Source organism: Syngnathus leptorhynchus, chromosome 9 (assembly GCF_054491065.1).
Source record: "Syngnathus leptorhynchus isolate UIUO chromosome 9, UIUO_Slep, whole genome shotgun sequence".
NCBI lineage: Eukaryota > Metazoa > Chordata > Actinopteri > Syngnathiformes > Syngnathidae > Syngnathus > Syngnathus leptorhynchus.
Genome location: NC_141203.1, coordinates 7,010,721 through 7,024,880, shown reverse-complemented (window position 1 = coordinate 7,024,880; position 14,160 = coordinate 7,010,721). Strand labels below are relative to the sequence as shown.

Below are 14,160 nucleotides of genomic sequence, written 5' to 3'. Positions count from 1 at the left end.
GGAGGGGGTGGGGCCTGGGAGGCTAAACAATAAGAGGAGCTATCCTAGGTTAGGGCCCACGCCCAAAAGGGTGGTCACACACTTTCTCCCCAAGTCAAACTCAAAATAAACAAAAGCAAACGAATAAATAAATGTGTCTTCTCTTTTTTTTTGAGAAACTATTAAGGTCATACTGAAAAGAAAAAAAAAGTAGTTAAAATCGTTGAGACTAGAGATTCAAATTAGGTAAAACAAGAATAAAGACATAATTGTTCAAGCACAAGAATAAAGTCATACTGTAATTTTGCAAGTATAATACAGAACAGGAGGGGCTAATTTTTGTAGATATTTTTTACGAGCACTCAAAGTATTCTCTGGGGGAAACAGTGTTAGACAATAAGACCATTTCTATAAATTTTTTTATTTATATTTTAACATTGGAAGCATAACATTTTCCAAAATGTCTTGATAAAATGAGAAACAATGATACAAGGAAACGTGGAAACTATTTCAATGATAAACAAAGTAAAGTATTTATTTGTCAGAGACAAAATAGAACAATAAACAGAGCATAAGCAGGCATCTTAAATAATATCAATATTTATTCCATGTGTCTAAAAAGAATCAATACAATCTAAAGCAAAGACGTAAATTTAAATTATCATCTCTTAGTCGCATCACAATAATAAGCAAGAAGTGAATTATTTACAGTGGGATGGGCGGGGGAAAACACAGCAAATCAGCCGGGCACCCCCAACAGTCATCTTTAGATGCTTTCATCAAGATACACGACCCATATGCAAAACACTGCTCAAACACCAAATGGGCTCGATTAGCAAATTTCATATTTGAAGAAGAAAAAAAAAAACACGTACAAACCGCAACAATCAAAAAAAAAAATCATTATTTTAAGTTTCATAAACAAATAGACAATATTTGTACATTTGGTACACCTTGGTAAGTAAACTAGATTTGAATCATGTAAATATTGCATATGCCATTTGTACCCAAGTATCAAGAATGAATTAGGTCAAGTATGAATTTCTTGTAAAATTTGCAGTTACAGCATTAAAAAAATGGTGGCATCGGCTTTCACAATACTCCCATCAGAGTTATCAAATTATTTGAAAACACAAATAAAGGAGGGGGTGGGGGGAATCAAAGCCAAACCAGAAGTGGTTAGCGTATAACTTAATTAGTGCTTCTGTTGTATCACGGCAACACAAACTATGTACAGTAAAAACAGCATAAGTTATTTAACTTAAAGTTTTTTTTGTTGTCATAACGTCACACTATTTACAGTCTCGAAGTACCAGTGGATCCAGATAAACAGCAACAATGCTTGTCCTGGTGTGTTGTGTCGGTCAATGTTTTCGTTGGCTTTTCATTGTTGTGGTTGTTCATTGGGATTGTGCGTTCCCAGCCTTGGAACGCAGCGTGTACTACATTCAACGCGTCTTGTGTTACAATCTAGACAAGTTTGTAAGTGCAAGACCATGCTTTTGCTGCGTCAGCGTCCCAAAATGCGACAAAACCGACCACGTGGCTCGGCGCTGCAGTGAGGCAACAGGTGAGTGGGTCTGTGTGCACTGTTAAGACCAGGGATGGGCATTTGATGATTTTTTTTTTAATTGATTGAAGGTGGAGAAAATGAGCAATCAATTAACTGATTAATTGTTCAACCACTCCTCTGTAAAAGTGTGGTGGGAAAAAAATAGCACAAGTTGTAGTTTTAAGAATTCAGTGCAAATGTGATCAGATATAGCCAGAATAAAGTTGCAGAATTATAAATCGTGAATTGTTTCTAAAATTCAAAATTTGAAGAAAAAAATGGTAATTGAAGAGTTTTTATACATATATAGAACAGAGTTGTAATTTTATGGGAATAAAGTTAATAAAATCTTACAGGTATAAAATAGATTATATTGAGAAAAATATTTAATGGTCATATGACAAAAAAACAATCGAGTCGCATTTGATAATTTTTTGATAAAAAGTTCAATTCTATGAGTAGAACTGTAATGGTAGAAAACAGTAATTATATACAACAAAAAATAGATGGAATTGTGTAGTCATAATATGACAAAAAACATATTTGCAGGAAAAATATACGTGAAAAGCATTCGTATTTAAAGCCAACTTTTTACTTGTAGCCCTATGATTTTTCATTTTTTGCATGAATTTCTACTGAAGCGCGATGATAAACTCTCTGGATGTTCTGTTGCAGTATCTTAAAGAACAGAATAATGCTGAAATCTTCTTTAAACCGCTAACTCATGCAGACTGAATCAACAGCGCCTCTGCTGGTTGTACTCGATTTTCACTTTAATTATTGATCAGTTCCCGACAATCAACCAAATTTCGATCACTCTGCCCATCCCTAGTTAAGACAACTTCAAACATTCCATTTTGTCATAACTTCCTGCAGGCGGCGCGGGCGGGTATGCAGGGGACTGACTACAGGTGAACAGGTCCAAAGTGTTGTGACTTTGGCTCAGACAGGCCACAGATGTATCTGGGTGGTGCAGCGGTGTTTGAGCGTGACATCATCGCTCTCCAAAAACGCGAGGATAGAAAATCCTTCCATCTCGCCCCCCCCGCCGGGTGAATAAATATAGACATCTTTCATACATCATCTTGTCTTAAATGTACCGTGGAAATCTCAGAGTGGCTCATTCTTTGCGGATCGGTTCTGTTGTGGAGGGTTGTTAGGTCCAGACGAAACAGCCCATCAGGGGCGAGAGTAAGGCTTTGGATTGGTGATTTTCTTAAAAAAAAGTTTTAAAAAATAAATATTTCATACATATTCATATCAACTAAGGGGGGTTTAACCAACCTGTTTTTGTTTGTTTTGTTGAGGTAGGTTCTTTTAAGCAAACTTTTTTTTTTTTTAAATATGTACCTAAATGCCACCTTTATAGAAATTCACACATTTGGAAAAGGTTTTGCCAAATGCATACATCCGCGTTAAATAAATAAATATTTATTATGCATTTTTTTCTGCATGTGTGTGCATGTGATCTCCAAGTTTGGTGTCTTTGCAGGTCAGACCACCAGCTCAAACTCTGTTATTATCGGTAACCAAAATAATATATATCCAACATGATATAATAACTTGTGTAGTCATTTCGCAGATAAATAAAATGGTTACCAAGAGTTAATAGTTGGTACGACAGTTTGTTTCTTTAAGTCATCTAGTCCAGCAGCATCAATGGATGGCGCCTCATCGTTTTGGTGCCAAGGGAAGATTTGGGGCCAAAGGTCAAGTGTCCGTGTTGCTGTGGTGACTGTCGCCTCCGTGACCTCGCAGAGATGGCGGCGAGGGGCAAAGGACATGTGGGTGGCAGCCCACGGTCCAGCTGTTGCCGAGGCGACGTCATCACACGGAGGCGGTGGACCGACCTGACGGCCAGAAGAGGAAAGGGGAAGGGGGGCTGAGCCAGTGGCCGTCATTCTGAAAGAGAGAAGGAAAAACATGATGACAATGATGAATGATGACAATGAAGTTGGAATATTACAAAACTAAAATGAATAGAACTGTTGTTGATGTTGTATTTGGGCAAAAAAGTCTGAATCTTATAAAGCTGCAGTCTTTCAAGGGGAAAAAAAAGAGGTTGACTAAAATTACATTTTGGGAGAAAATAAGTTACATTTTGAAAGTTTTTTTTCTAATAAATTCATATTGACAGTTGTTATTTGGGGGGGGGCATAATAGTTATCAAAAATAGTTAAACATATATTTTCAGGAAAAAAATTAAATATGTGTGTGTGGTCAAATGGATTCCCCCACTTTGAAGAGCACTTATTCCTTACTTGGTAACAAACTGTGTGCTCCTATGTCAGTGCCTTTAAAACAGCGTCGTGCACACAACACCGGTATTCCAGACTGAATACACACACTCAAAATAAAACATGCAAATTTCACTCCCACACACCACAGTGACATATTCTTATTTATTCTCATTCATGCAGTCGCCACAGTGTCGCTTTCTGTCCCAGTGGAAAACACTGCTGAACTCTGACCCCCACGCACTTGCTTGGGAGCTTTCATTTGCATGCAGCTATCAAACGGCAGCGGAAATGTCGGCCGACAACACACACGCACAAATACACACGGCTGGGCCGGTGGGCCACATTTTTGTCCCCCGCTCTTCGTCTCCTCTCCCCTCTCTCGTCCCCTCCCCCGGAGGTGAACAAGAGCTGTTTTCACAAAGCTCGATGTGATCGTTCATTCTCTAAAACAAACCTTTCATTCAGGCCAAGCTGACCCCCCTCCCCACAACACTCCCTACTAAAAACACACACACTTTGTTCTGCTGTTTTTGACTAAAAAGAAAAATCTTAGAATCATGGAAGGGGTTTTTTTTTTGTTCAGTGGATGACTCATTTTGGGGAAAATAGACATTTAATTTGGCTCCCCTAATGGTTCCTCATGGTTGTTTGGGTTCATTACAGGGCAAGAAAAGAGAGAATCAAGAAGAAAGAGTTTGGGGAGAGGTGGAAAAACCACAGTAACAGAATCAACCTGACTGAGAGGACCGGGAATGCAGTGAGGTCATGGGACCGTCGGCCTGTAACAATCTGTGTGTGTATGTGCTGGTCCAGACAGTGGCCTGTCGGGGCAAACACTTGGGTGAGAATGACTGAGATGTGCCGGGAAAATGAATCACTGACAGCGTGGATTAATAACACGCTGCAGAGGAAACAAATAAATAAATGTCATGTCTCAACGCGACCACACACCAGACAACAGGGGTGTGTGGAAAAAGGGGTGTTACTGAAACAAAGGGAGCGAGGTCTATCAAGGAATGAACCCAATGGCTACTCAACCCCTGTCCTGCTTTTCGGTGGGGGTGCCCTTTTTCAGTTCCTCCCACAACCATTACGACCGCCCACCCTCACGACTGTTCATTATTTATTTAGCTTGCAGGCTAAACTTAGCCCAGCTCCATTCAGGGCTAGGACACTGGGGAGTGTTATTGGCGGCCGAGTCTCTTCCGACGTAAACATGTCCACTGCGGTCTCCCCCACTTAGCGTATCTCATGTAAATGGCCATAAATGTGAAAAATAAGACAGCAAACCAATCAAAACGTGGTGGGGGATTTCTATTGGCATCAAGCATGACTGGTAAAAATGACACACTTAAGGCCGTGTCCCACTGAGGAATTTGTGAAGGTATCCAATGTCGAGTTGTTGTCAGGGTTCGATCAAGGTCGCAAGTTAGCCATTCGCTACTTTTGCCAACAGTCGCAAATGTTCAGGTTGTACCAAATTAATCCCTGTTCTCACAGAGAATACACAAGTAACATGAATGCCAAGCCAGTAAGTGGCAATAGCACTTCCTCATGGGTGCTATTGGAAGTAATTTTTTGTGGTTTGGGATTGAAAAACACTATCTTTTGTGAAACCAGCCACCAAATATTCTTACACACCTGCTATGGGTGTTTTTAAAGCGTTAGTAAAAATTTGACGATGCTAAGAAAATATTATTTTGTCTTAAAAATAATCTTTCAGACATGTTTTCAGTTTGCTATTCCTGGCTCCAATGTGTCATGTAAACAACTCCAAGACTGAAAAGAGCAGAAATGATGTCAAGTCTTCTCCCTCAGAGATGAACAGGCTGGGATATGTTGTGTTTACATTCCAGCCTCCCGCCGGCTGGCTCCTCCCTGATCTATCGCAGGGCTCTACTACACAAACACCGAATGCCTCGTGACCTATGACCTCCCACGCCATGGGCCTGTCCGATGCACAGCACGAAAACAAGCCCTGCTCGCTCACCTCAATTTTTGCTCGTGGTGTGGACACGACCTCCAATCACAGTATCCCCTTGAGTGACTTAGACACATTTGGGAGGAAAGCCCCGGTTTTATATCCAGTGATGTCATCATATAGCAAAATATAAAGTAGGTTTTCTAGCAATTAATTAATTGGATAAATGTATTTTGCAGTATTGAACATACAGGTAAGGTGCCGGTGATAAGTTCGTTTACTTGGTCACCATTCTACTATAGTCACTTTTAGTGTGTGGCTTTAAACAGGGACGTGGGTGTCAGTAATGAGAGTCGGCTGGAGGTATTTGGTGTGAGTTGAGGCCATCGACAACTCATCTCGTGTGCCTGTTTTCTGAGGCAGAGACTTTGCTTCAACCTTTTCTTGTGATCGAATTATTCAAGTTACTGGATCAATAATTGCATTTGATTTTTGGTTATTTTCTTCTCGAGGCGATCACAACTTGATTAAAGAACCTGTGCCTGTTCTGTCAAATAAAACTACATAATATTGAAGTGGTGGGGCTGATCCATTACTTTCCTTTTCAGTCCATCAAGACAATGGTTGCTGATTAACAAACACAAATTAACACAAAAAAAAAGTTTATCCTGGCTCGACATTTAGCATAAAACGGTCATTTGAAGGGGCTGAGTTTGCTGAGACACGCTTGCATCACGCAGCAGCTCGAGACAAAACAAGCGGCTCAACAATGTCTAATCCTGAAGTGAACGTAAGCCTTCTTACCTCCAAGCTAAATTGGGGATAGGTTGACTTTGTTTTTATCTGCGACTGGAACATCCTGCCCTAGTGTACTCTCAAGAGTTATGTATCACACTCACTGTGACTGTGCAGAGTTGCAGGGGGAGGGGGGAGTACAGGACAGGTGAGGGCAAGAAACAAAGTGTTCCTTTCCTCTGTTGTCATCAAAGAGTCTTGTTGGGCTGACTTTGGAAAAGTGCACTTTGTACCTCTGTAACTTGCTCATTAAAATGCAAAGAATTGGGGGTGATTATCAGTGCGGTATCAAAACTATGCCAAAGCTGTTTGTTCTTGTTTGTTGCTGTGATGACAACAGCAACCTTTAATCAAGTTTGATAAGCTTTAGTTGCTAAACAAGTCATTAGGAGATCCTCTGCAGACTCTGGTGGAAGACGCCTAAGCAAAACCAGCCCACAGAGGTATGGAAAACAAGAGAAAATACACAACACTGATGCCAAATAAAGCATGTGTGTGTCAACAGAGGAGGGGGCTTGCTGTAGGATGATTGTGGGGGGTAGGCGTAGGTTGCGTCACATGATTTCTGCAAAACAGAAAGCGATGCCTGGAGAAAAGAGGCGGAGAATCAGGGGGGAGGGATGATTCAAAAAAAAAAAAGGGGGGGGAGGGGTTTGGTGTAAGGCTTCTTGAACACACCCTCGTGCATCCCTCCGCCACCCTCCTCCACTTCCACCTTCTCCCTGTTGTTGTGGCAGATGGTGGCCGGTCATTAGCGTATTGTCACTCTCCTCCTAAAAGAGCCAGATAACCAGTGAGTGCTGCTTGGCGGGGCAGGTGCAAATACTCCTGACTCACCCCCCCCCCACACACACAGACACACACACACACACACAAACACCTCTGCACGCAAAACACACTCACACACAACCCTCTCGACCATCTGCTGGCGGCTGCGCATATGCAGACAGGAAGACGCAGAAAGTGGAACGGTGTGTGCGTTGGGCTGCTAAATTCGGCAAGGCATGGAGGGAGTGAGTCAGATTCTCCCCTAAATGCAACCATGCAAGACGGCTGTTACAACAGAGGGTGGGGGGAGGGGGTTGGGCGTATGTGAAGGGGGGGGGTAAATAGATGAAAGGCAGCCTCAGAAAAATATGGTAAAAAGTAATCCACACGCTTCTATGATGTGGCTTGATGCATTTCGCTGTAGTTCAAAGGTCACAAAAGTGACATTGCAGCAGGGTCAGGAGGTGTGTCCTTGAAGGCTAAACGGTGGAACTGCTGCTTCAAAACAACTAACCAATCGACTGCCTGGCCTATTAAAAGTGATCCACAGCACACAGAAACAAGAAAGTCCATATATAGGGATATAGAATGCAGCCCCCCTCTTATTCATTCACATGTGTGTTGAATTTTAGAACAGCAACTGCCTCCTTCCCTCTCACCCCCTCCTCACTGTGAGCCCACACTCCTTCCCTCTCCGCCCCACGGGGTGACTGCAAATGCCAAATGAGGACATGGGATTTAAGTTCCTAATGTTTCAAACTGCAGCACTGAAGGGAATGTAAACTATGGTCTCAGTAGGTTGATAACAAGAAAATGTGGCAAAGCTTGCGGAAGGCGACGCCTCGTCTATCCCTTGATTGCTAAGAAGCATGTGTTTAGTCCTTTCGAAGGAGTAGAAGAAGAAACGGGAGATAGCAAATGTTCATACAACCCAAACATGCGGCCATACAGCCATGTTTGTGAAGTTGTTTGCTGAAAAAAAAGTCCCCCATCCCCCTTCAGAGTCTTCCATGCTGCCAGGTTAGAAAAACAAGTGAGCATTCACCTCTCCCAGCAACCTTTGCACACTGCCCCGCATTCCAGGCCTGAAACCCGGTACCTGACAATTGATAAACAACTGACTCACTTGTTTTCCTGGGGAACCCGATGACTCGCACGGAGTACCGCGAGAAGCGTCAGAGCGGGTTCAGAGACCAAAAGACAGACTAGTTGATAGGTTTGAACCGTTTTTGGAGAAGATTGAATACCAATTTTTCTGACAGGTACACCAATTTTAATTCAAGGTCCGATTTATTTTCAGGACATTCCCTTCCTGGTAATAATAAAATCACTTCATAGTAATAGTGAGTGTAAAAGTGGAAAATATCATGATGGAAATATTTCCGAATGGTTATTGGAATAACAAAAGGTAAATATTTCCCATTAAAGGGGTAAGAAAGTATCATGTCTGCTTCTTTACATTCAAATTTTTGTACAAACATGACTTCTGGGAAAAGCCCCGATTTTGGTCTTTCATGATTCTGTGTTACACATTAGTTTAGCAATTAGCATTAGCATGTCCAATCTTTTCTCTAGTTTTGTCATTACCGAGGCGAGGATTAGTTATTAGAGAGGACCTGCACCCCGAAGCTCATAGCTGAGCAAGTTAGCTGAGCATCGAGCCTTCACGAGGAGCCGGGAAAGCAATAACTCAAGTAGGATGGGTGTCAGTGTGATGTGGACGTGACACTTTTTTAACCAGCTTGTAGTCGATTGGTTAGTGACCTGTCAGGGATAAAAGCGCATAATTTTGAAGATCACAAATCGCATTATCTCAGATCACGATTTCAATTCCAAACACGATAAGTTGTTCAGTCCTACTAGCTAAGAAGCAATCTCTGTCATGAAAGCACAAACAGCAATTTACAAGACTTCGCAACCATCCTCTCCGGATTGTCTTTTCGGATAACAGTGACTTCTGAAATGCCGCTGTTTGGTCACCTATCCGTGTAAATAATCCCTGCCTTTGAGAGTTGCATGAAAAGCCAGTGATGCAACAGCGTAGAGAACAAGGTGAAAGGTGATATTTTGATGGCAACTGTTCTTTCCCGGAAAGACAACCCATCAACGGTGTAGTAGTCAGCCGTATAAAGACAATAGGACCAAATAGAGGACCAATAAACCGGCTTTACAATCAGGCATAAAAACAAGGATCTCTGCTGGTGTTACTACTTTAAATGAGCCGGTGTAGTAACATACGTCACTAGTAAAGATGAAACACTGACGTGGTATAAAACTACGTCTCATGAGCTCAAGTCAGCCAATAAGAATAGAGAAACAGCCCAAAGCATGAATTTTAATGGTGTTAAGAATAGAACGGGCCATTCTAGATTGGGTGTTGTTGTATCATCCCAACGTGGTATCCGTGCAGCCCAACGTAAAAGAAAGGTTGAGCAAACAGCTCCCCTTCACATCACTGTCCTGTGAAATTTCTCGTTGTGTCATGGGTGTGACAAGGGGGTGACTAATTCTACCTAAACATCACCACCGCCTGCATCTCACAGCAATGTTTGGTACAACTTTTCTCGGTGGCGGTGACTTATAAAACTGCACAAAGGCCAGGCCTGTGTGTGAGCACAGATGATATGATATGCTGTCTAGTGTTCTTTTGCTCTGTTTTTGTTACATAATGTAGGTTGCTATGTTGTCGAGCGTCAAGGCGAAAAGCACGCTATATTCTTTTCGATTAGTCGCACGAAAATACATTCTGATTACCGGCTTTGAGCTTAGAGTCAGCGCGGCAGAGTCCAGTGACTACGAGGCCGGCTGCAGGCAGAAATACTGCGCTCTCACAATTTTTCACAACTTGGGAATGAAAATGAGCCTAGCGCTGCTTAGCAACCACCAGTCAATCTGCAGAGTACACAGAAGCACTACGACAGATCCTGCTCCAGTAATGATACCACTCCCTTCATGAATGAAAGCCTCCTGAATGAATGTGTGTACAACATATAGTAGTGGCGCTCACCTTTCACAGCAGCGGCAGTCGTCTCCTTGAATCCCAAACTGGCGTAGGGACTGGAGTTGAAGCCATTCATACCACCTTTGCAGCCACAGGCAGTCTTGAATCTCAAGAGTCCATCACAGCCCCCTAACCGGCACCCACTGAGAGTACCCTCCATCAAGTTTAAGGCAATGTAGTTGAGTCCATTCTGATAGCCGGCGGATGTCTCCCTGCACATCGGGGTGCTTCCGCCGTAGTCCTCATCAGGTCCCTCTGAGTCCCGCACGCCATGGGAGACGTTCTCCACCGAGGCCGAGCTGTGGCGCTTGGTGTCGTGGGCAAATGAGGGGCACACAGGTGTGACAGTGGTAGTAGAAGAGAAGGTCTCGGAGCTGTGTCGTCGGCGTCCCTGAGGGTCAGCGCGAATAACTTTGGCCCCCCGATGTGGATCTGCAAGGGGGACATTCAGCGAAGGTCCACTAAGGAGAAAAGAATCCACGGGTACCGCTGGTACTCCGTCCGCCACAAGGCTGCTGTCAAGACTCAGTCTATGGACACAGGCACTCGGGCTGGTAGGGAGAGGGGCATTGTCGGTGGTGCAGAGAGGACCGAGTGTCATCTCGGTGTAGTCATCCTTGACTGCAGCCGGCTGACACGTCAGACTCGTGTGATGCTGGAGAGGATATTCATCCACCACGCCTCTCACCTCTTCCTGTCCCTCTACGCCTTCACATTCCTCCTCCTCCCGGTTCAAACTCACAGTCTTGGGCGAGGCGAGGTCCACGTTAACATAGTCCGAAAGTGGTATAGATCCCTCATCTGCACACTTTGAGGCTTCAGCGGATTCCACCGCGCCACTGGAAGCACTGCTGAAGTCGATGTTAATATACTCTCCTGGGCTGCGTGGCTCAGTGGGGAGCGGGTGTTCACTCATACATGGTAAGGTTCTAAGAGAATCGAGAGCCAGGCGAGTGGGGCGACACGCCCTACTCCTGTGCGCCAGAACTCCACCGTCTCTGAGAGGAGAAGGGGCAGATGAAGGGGTGCCAGGTGTCACAGAGTCTCCCAAAGACACAGGGCAGTAGTTGGACTCCTCTTCGATGCGCTGCTTCTGCAAACACATCACCACGTATTGGTCTGTGTCAGTGGACCCGTTGCGTTGCAATTGTCCCTTAAGTGAATGTGACAGCGTGCTATAATAAGGCTGTCTGTGTTGTTGCTCTCCTCCAGAAGAACTAAGGATGTGGTCTCGAGACGTGTGGTCACCGGGAGACATGTTCAGGTACTCTCCATTGGTGAGCTTTCCGTCAGTGCTCTCCATTGACATTTTGATTCCGCACCACATGCGCATGTAGCCATTGTCCTCGAGGGAAACGCTGCCTGGGGAGACAGCATGCGGGCCCAGCCCTGCTGCAGAGGAGGGGTGTGATCGGGGGTTGATGATCTGCTTCGGAGCAGAGACACACATGGGGCTCATAGGCATGTAGGGGTCGTTCTTAGCACCTAATGTATGAGGTGCCACGCCTGGCATCATAGGCATGTAACCACTGTCGCCCTGGAGACAGTTTGGTCCCGTCCGGACATCCCTGTACTCATCTGGAAAGGTTCCTTTAGGAGAGGCTGTGAGACATCTGCGAGAAGACTGGCTTCCACTTGTGTAAGTGGCCCTCATTAACGTGTACTCGTCGAGGGAGGCCGAAGACACTTGAGGGAGACACCTCTGCTGGCGGGGGGTGGTCAGAGAGTATGTACGCTTTCGATAAGCCTTGTCCAACTCCGAGTACCACCGATAGCCGTTCTGGTTTGGCTGTTCCATTAACATGTAGCCATCGAGCCTGCTGCCATCCCGGGAGGGAGGAGTGTCAGCTCTGAGAGACTCTGGGGTGTTGCTCCCGTACGTGAGAGGCAGCCGGAGGTCGCGTGCGTCCGCGGGGCTCGTGCCGTACTCCTCACACGATATGAAACCGGCGTCACTCGGGGAGCCCGAAAAAGAGGCACTACAGCTGGAGGGACGAGGCGCGCTGTTATCTGGACACGAGGTCAGGCTCACAAGACTGGGGGCAGTCATCGGCGGGGAATGAGACAACGGCATGGACATGGACTTACTGTGTTGCAGGGAGGAGGATTCAAACGTCCGACATGGGCGTGCCGTGATGGTGTGAGACCTGCTCAGGAGGGTGCGGTGGACCCCCGGGCTGAGGGGGCTCCCGTTCACCGAAATAGGGCGTGTCATGGTGCCATCGCCCTCACTGGCCGTGCGTATCCGACAAGAAGAGAATTTACCTACAGGTGAGGTTGTGGCCATGCTGTCAGTGCGCGACCTCCGGAGTAGACCGGTCTGGCTGGGGGGAAGGTGGTTCAGGTGCCGCCTTGTGGGCACGGAGATGGGGTTGGTACCCGATGACTGGCTTTTGCTGCGAGGGCGGAATTCAGACAACTCCTTCATTGCTTTCATAGCTTCCAGGATGGTTTCGTGGATGTTCTGCGCCACGACAGAATCATCTGCCTGCATCCAAAGCTCGCCGGGTCCGGTGGCTGCAGAGCGACCCACCTCGATGAAGAAGAAGCTGTCAGAGTGGCCGCACCTCCGGATGTTCATCAGCTGCAAAATGACCGAGGCCACCTCCGTGTTGAGTTTTACAAAACTGATAGTCCGACTGGATAAGCAGAGTCTGTACACTCCGGTTAAATTCCTGCTCTGCCCCAAGCCTTTGGACTTCATGTTGACCTGCCATACCTCCTTGTAGGCAGCACTAACCGGCGTGATCACGCCGTAGCTCGTCTCGTCGAAACCCACTAGCGAGGACGCAGAGTTGGACGCCGACCCGTCGATGACTCTCCCCTCCGCGATCAGATCCGTCAGCACCCGGTACCATCCTTCCTGCTCGCTCTCGCTGTCGGCGGCCACGGCAAAGTACTCGTCCTTGGTGTACAGCGCGATGAGATATTTGTGTTTGGCGTCCGCTCGCTTGTTGACATTCAGGCAGCAGTCCAGCGGGATGACCCGCTTGGCAGCAGACTTGTTCCTCCATTTCTTCTCGCTCTCGTAGTACTCCAGCCGCGCAGGGCAGCCCTCACCGGGCTCCCTGAGTACGAAGAATCGCTTGTGGCCGTGTTTGTGCTTCCTCAGGTATCCGCACTTCTTCACGCCGGCAGCCGGTAGTTGGGGTCCGGCATCGCTCGGCGGACTCGCCATTCTACTCTTCAAACACTTACGAGGAGGAAGAAGAATTGGAGGACACTCGACGTTAGTTTTTGTTTTTACGCTTCGATCGTCCTCTTGCTTCCTCCACGGCTGAGCGATAAATAACACATGTCTGCTGCTGCTTCTGATCGTGCTGGTGTCCGGACTGGGGAGGGGAAACAACATGTGACCATTTACACACTCAATGGGGGAGGAGGAGGAGGAGGAGGGAACGGGGGGAAGAAAAAATACGCACGCAGCCAGTGGGCGGTGCGCGCTCAGCTCATTGGGCTCATTGGTGGATTGTGCGTGAATAAAAGAGGGGAGGAAAGCCTCCTTACTACCGTCACTCTGCCCCCTTCCGACCCGTTTGAGCCTAGTCAGGGATCCGTTTATTTATTTATAGCAGAGAAAGCATTTGGCTGCGTTGATGCAGCCTCCTTTTTACGTCATTAGAGCTCTTTCATCACCTCAAATCAGCCTCAAAATTCTCATTTTAAAAGCATCTATCTATCTATCTATCTATCTATCTATCTATCTATCTATCCATCTATCTATCTCATATATATATATATATATATATATATATATATATATATATATATATATATATATATATATATATATATATATATATATATATATATATATATATATATATATATATAAAATTTATTTTTGTAAATCTAAATTAGCAAGATGAAATACTTGGCTCAGTATGATGCTGTGAAGTTCTGC

General features: G+C 45.3%; 1 protein-coding gene across 1 annotated transcript; it reads right to left on the bottom strand.

Moving 5' to 3' along the window:
- Window positions 1-376: 376 nt before the first annotated feature.
- On the bottom strand, window positions 377-13,624 carry irs2b (insulin receptor substrate 2b). Its single transcript, XM_085920219.1, has 2 exons — window positions 10,263-13,624; window positions 377-3,433 (listed from the first exon to the last, which is right to left on the bottom strand). Exons 1-2 carry the CDS (start codon window positions 13,606-13,608, stop codon window positions 3,429-3,431), a joined length of 3,351 nt encoding a protein of 1,116 aa, XP_085776345.1. The 5' UTR covers window positions 13,609-13,624; the 3' UTR covers window positions 377-3,428.
- Window positions 13,625-14,160: the final 536 nt, after the last annotated feature.

What these genes read in the sequence shown, in the direction of transcription:
- irs2b (XM_085920219.1), bottom strand. Translation starts at nt 13,608, where the DNA reads ATGTTGTTTCCCCTCCCCAGTCCGGACACCAGCACGATCAGAAGCAGC.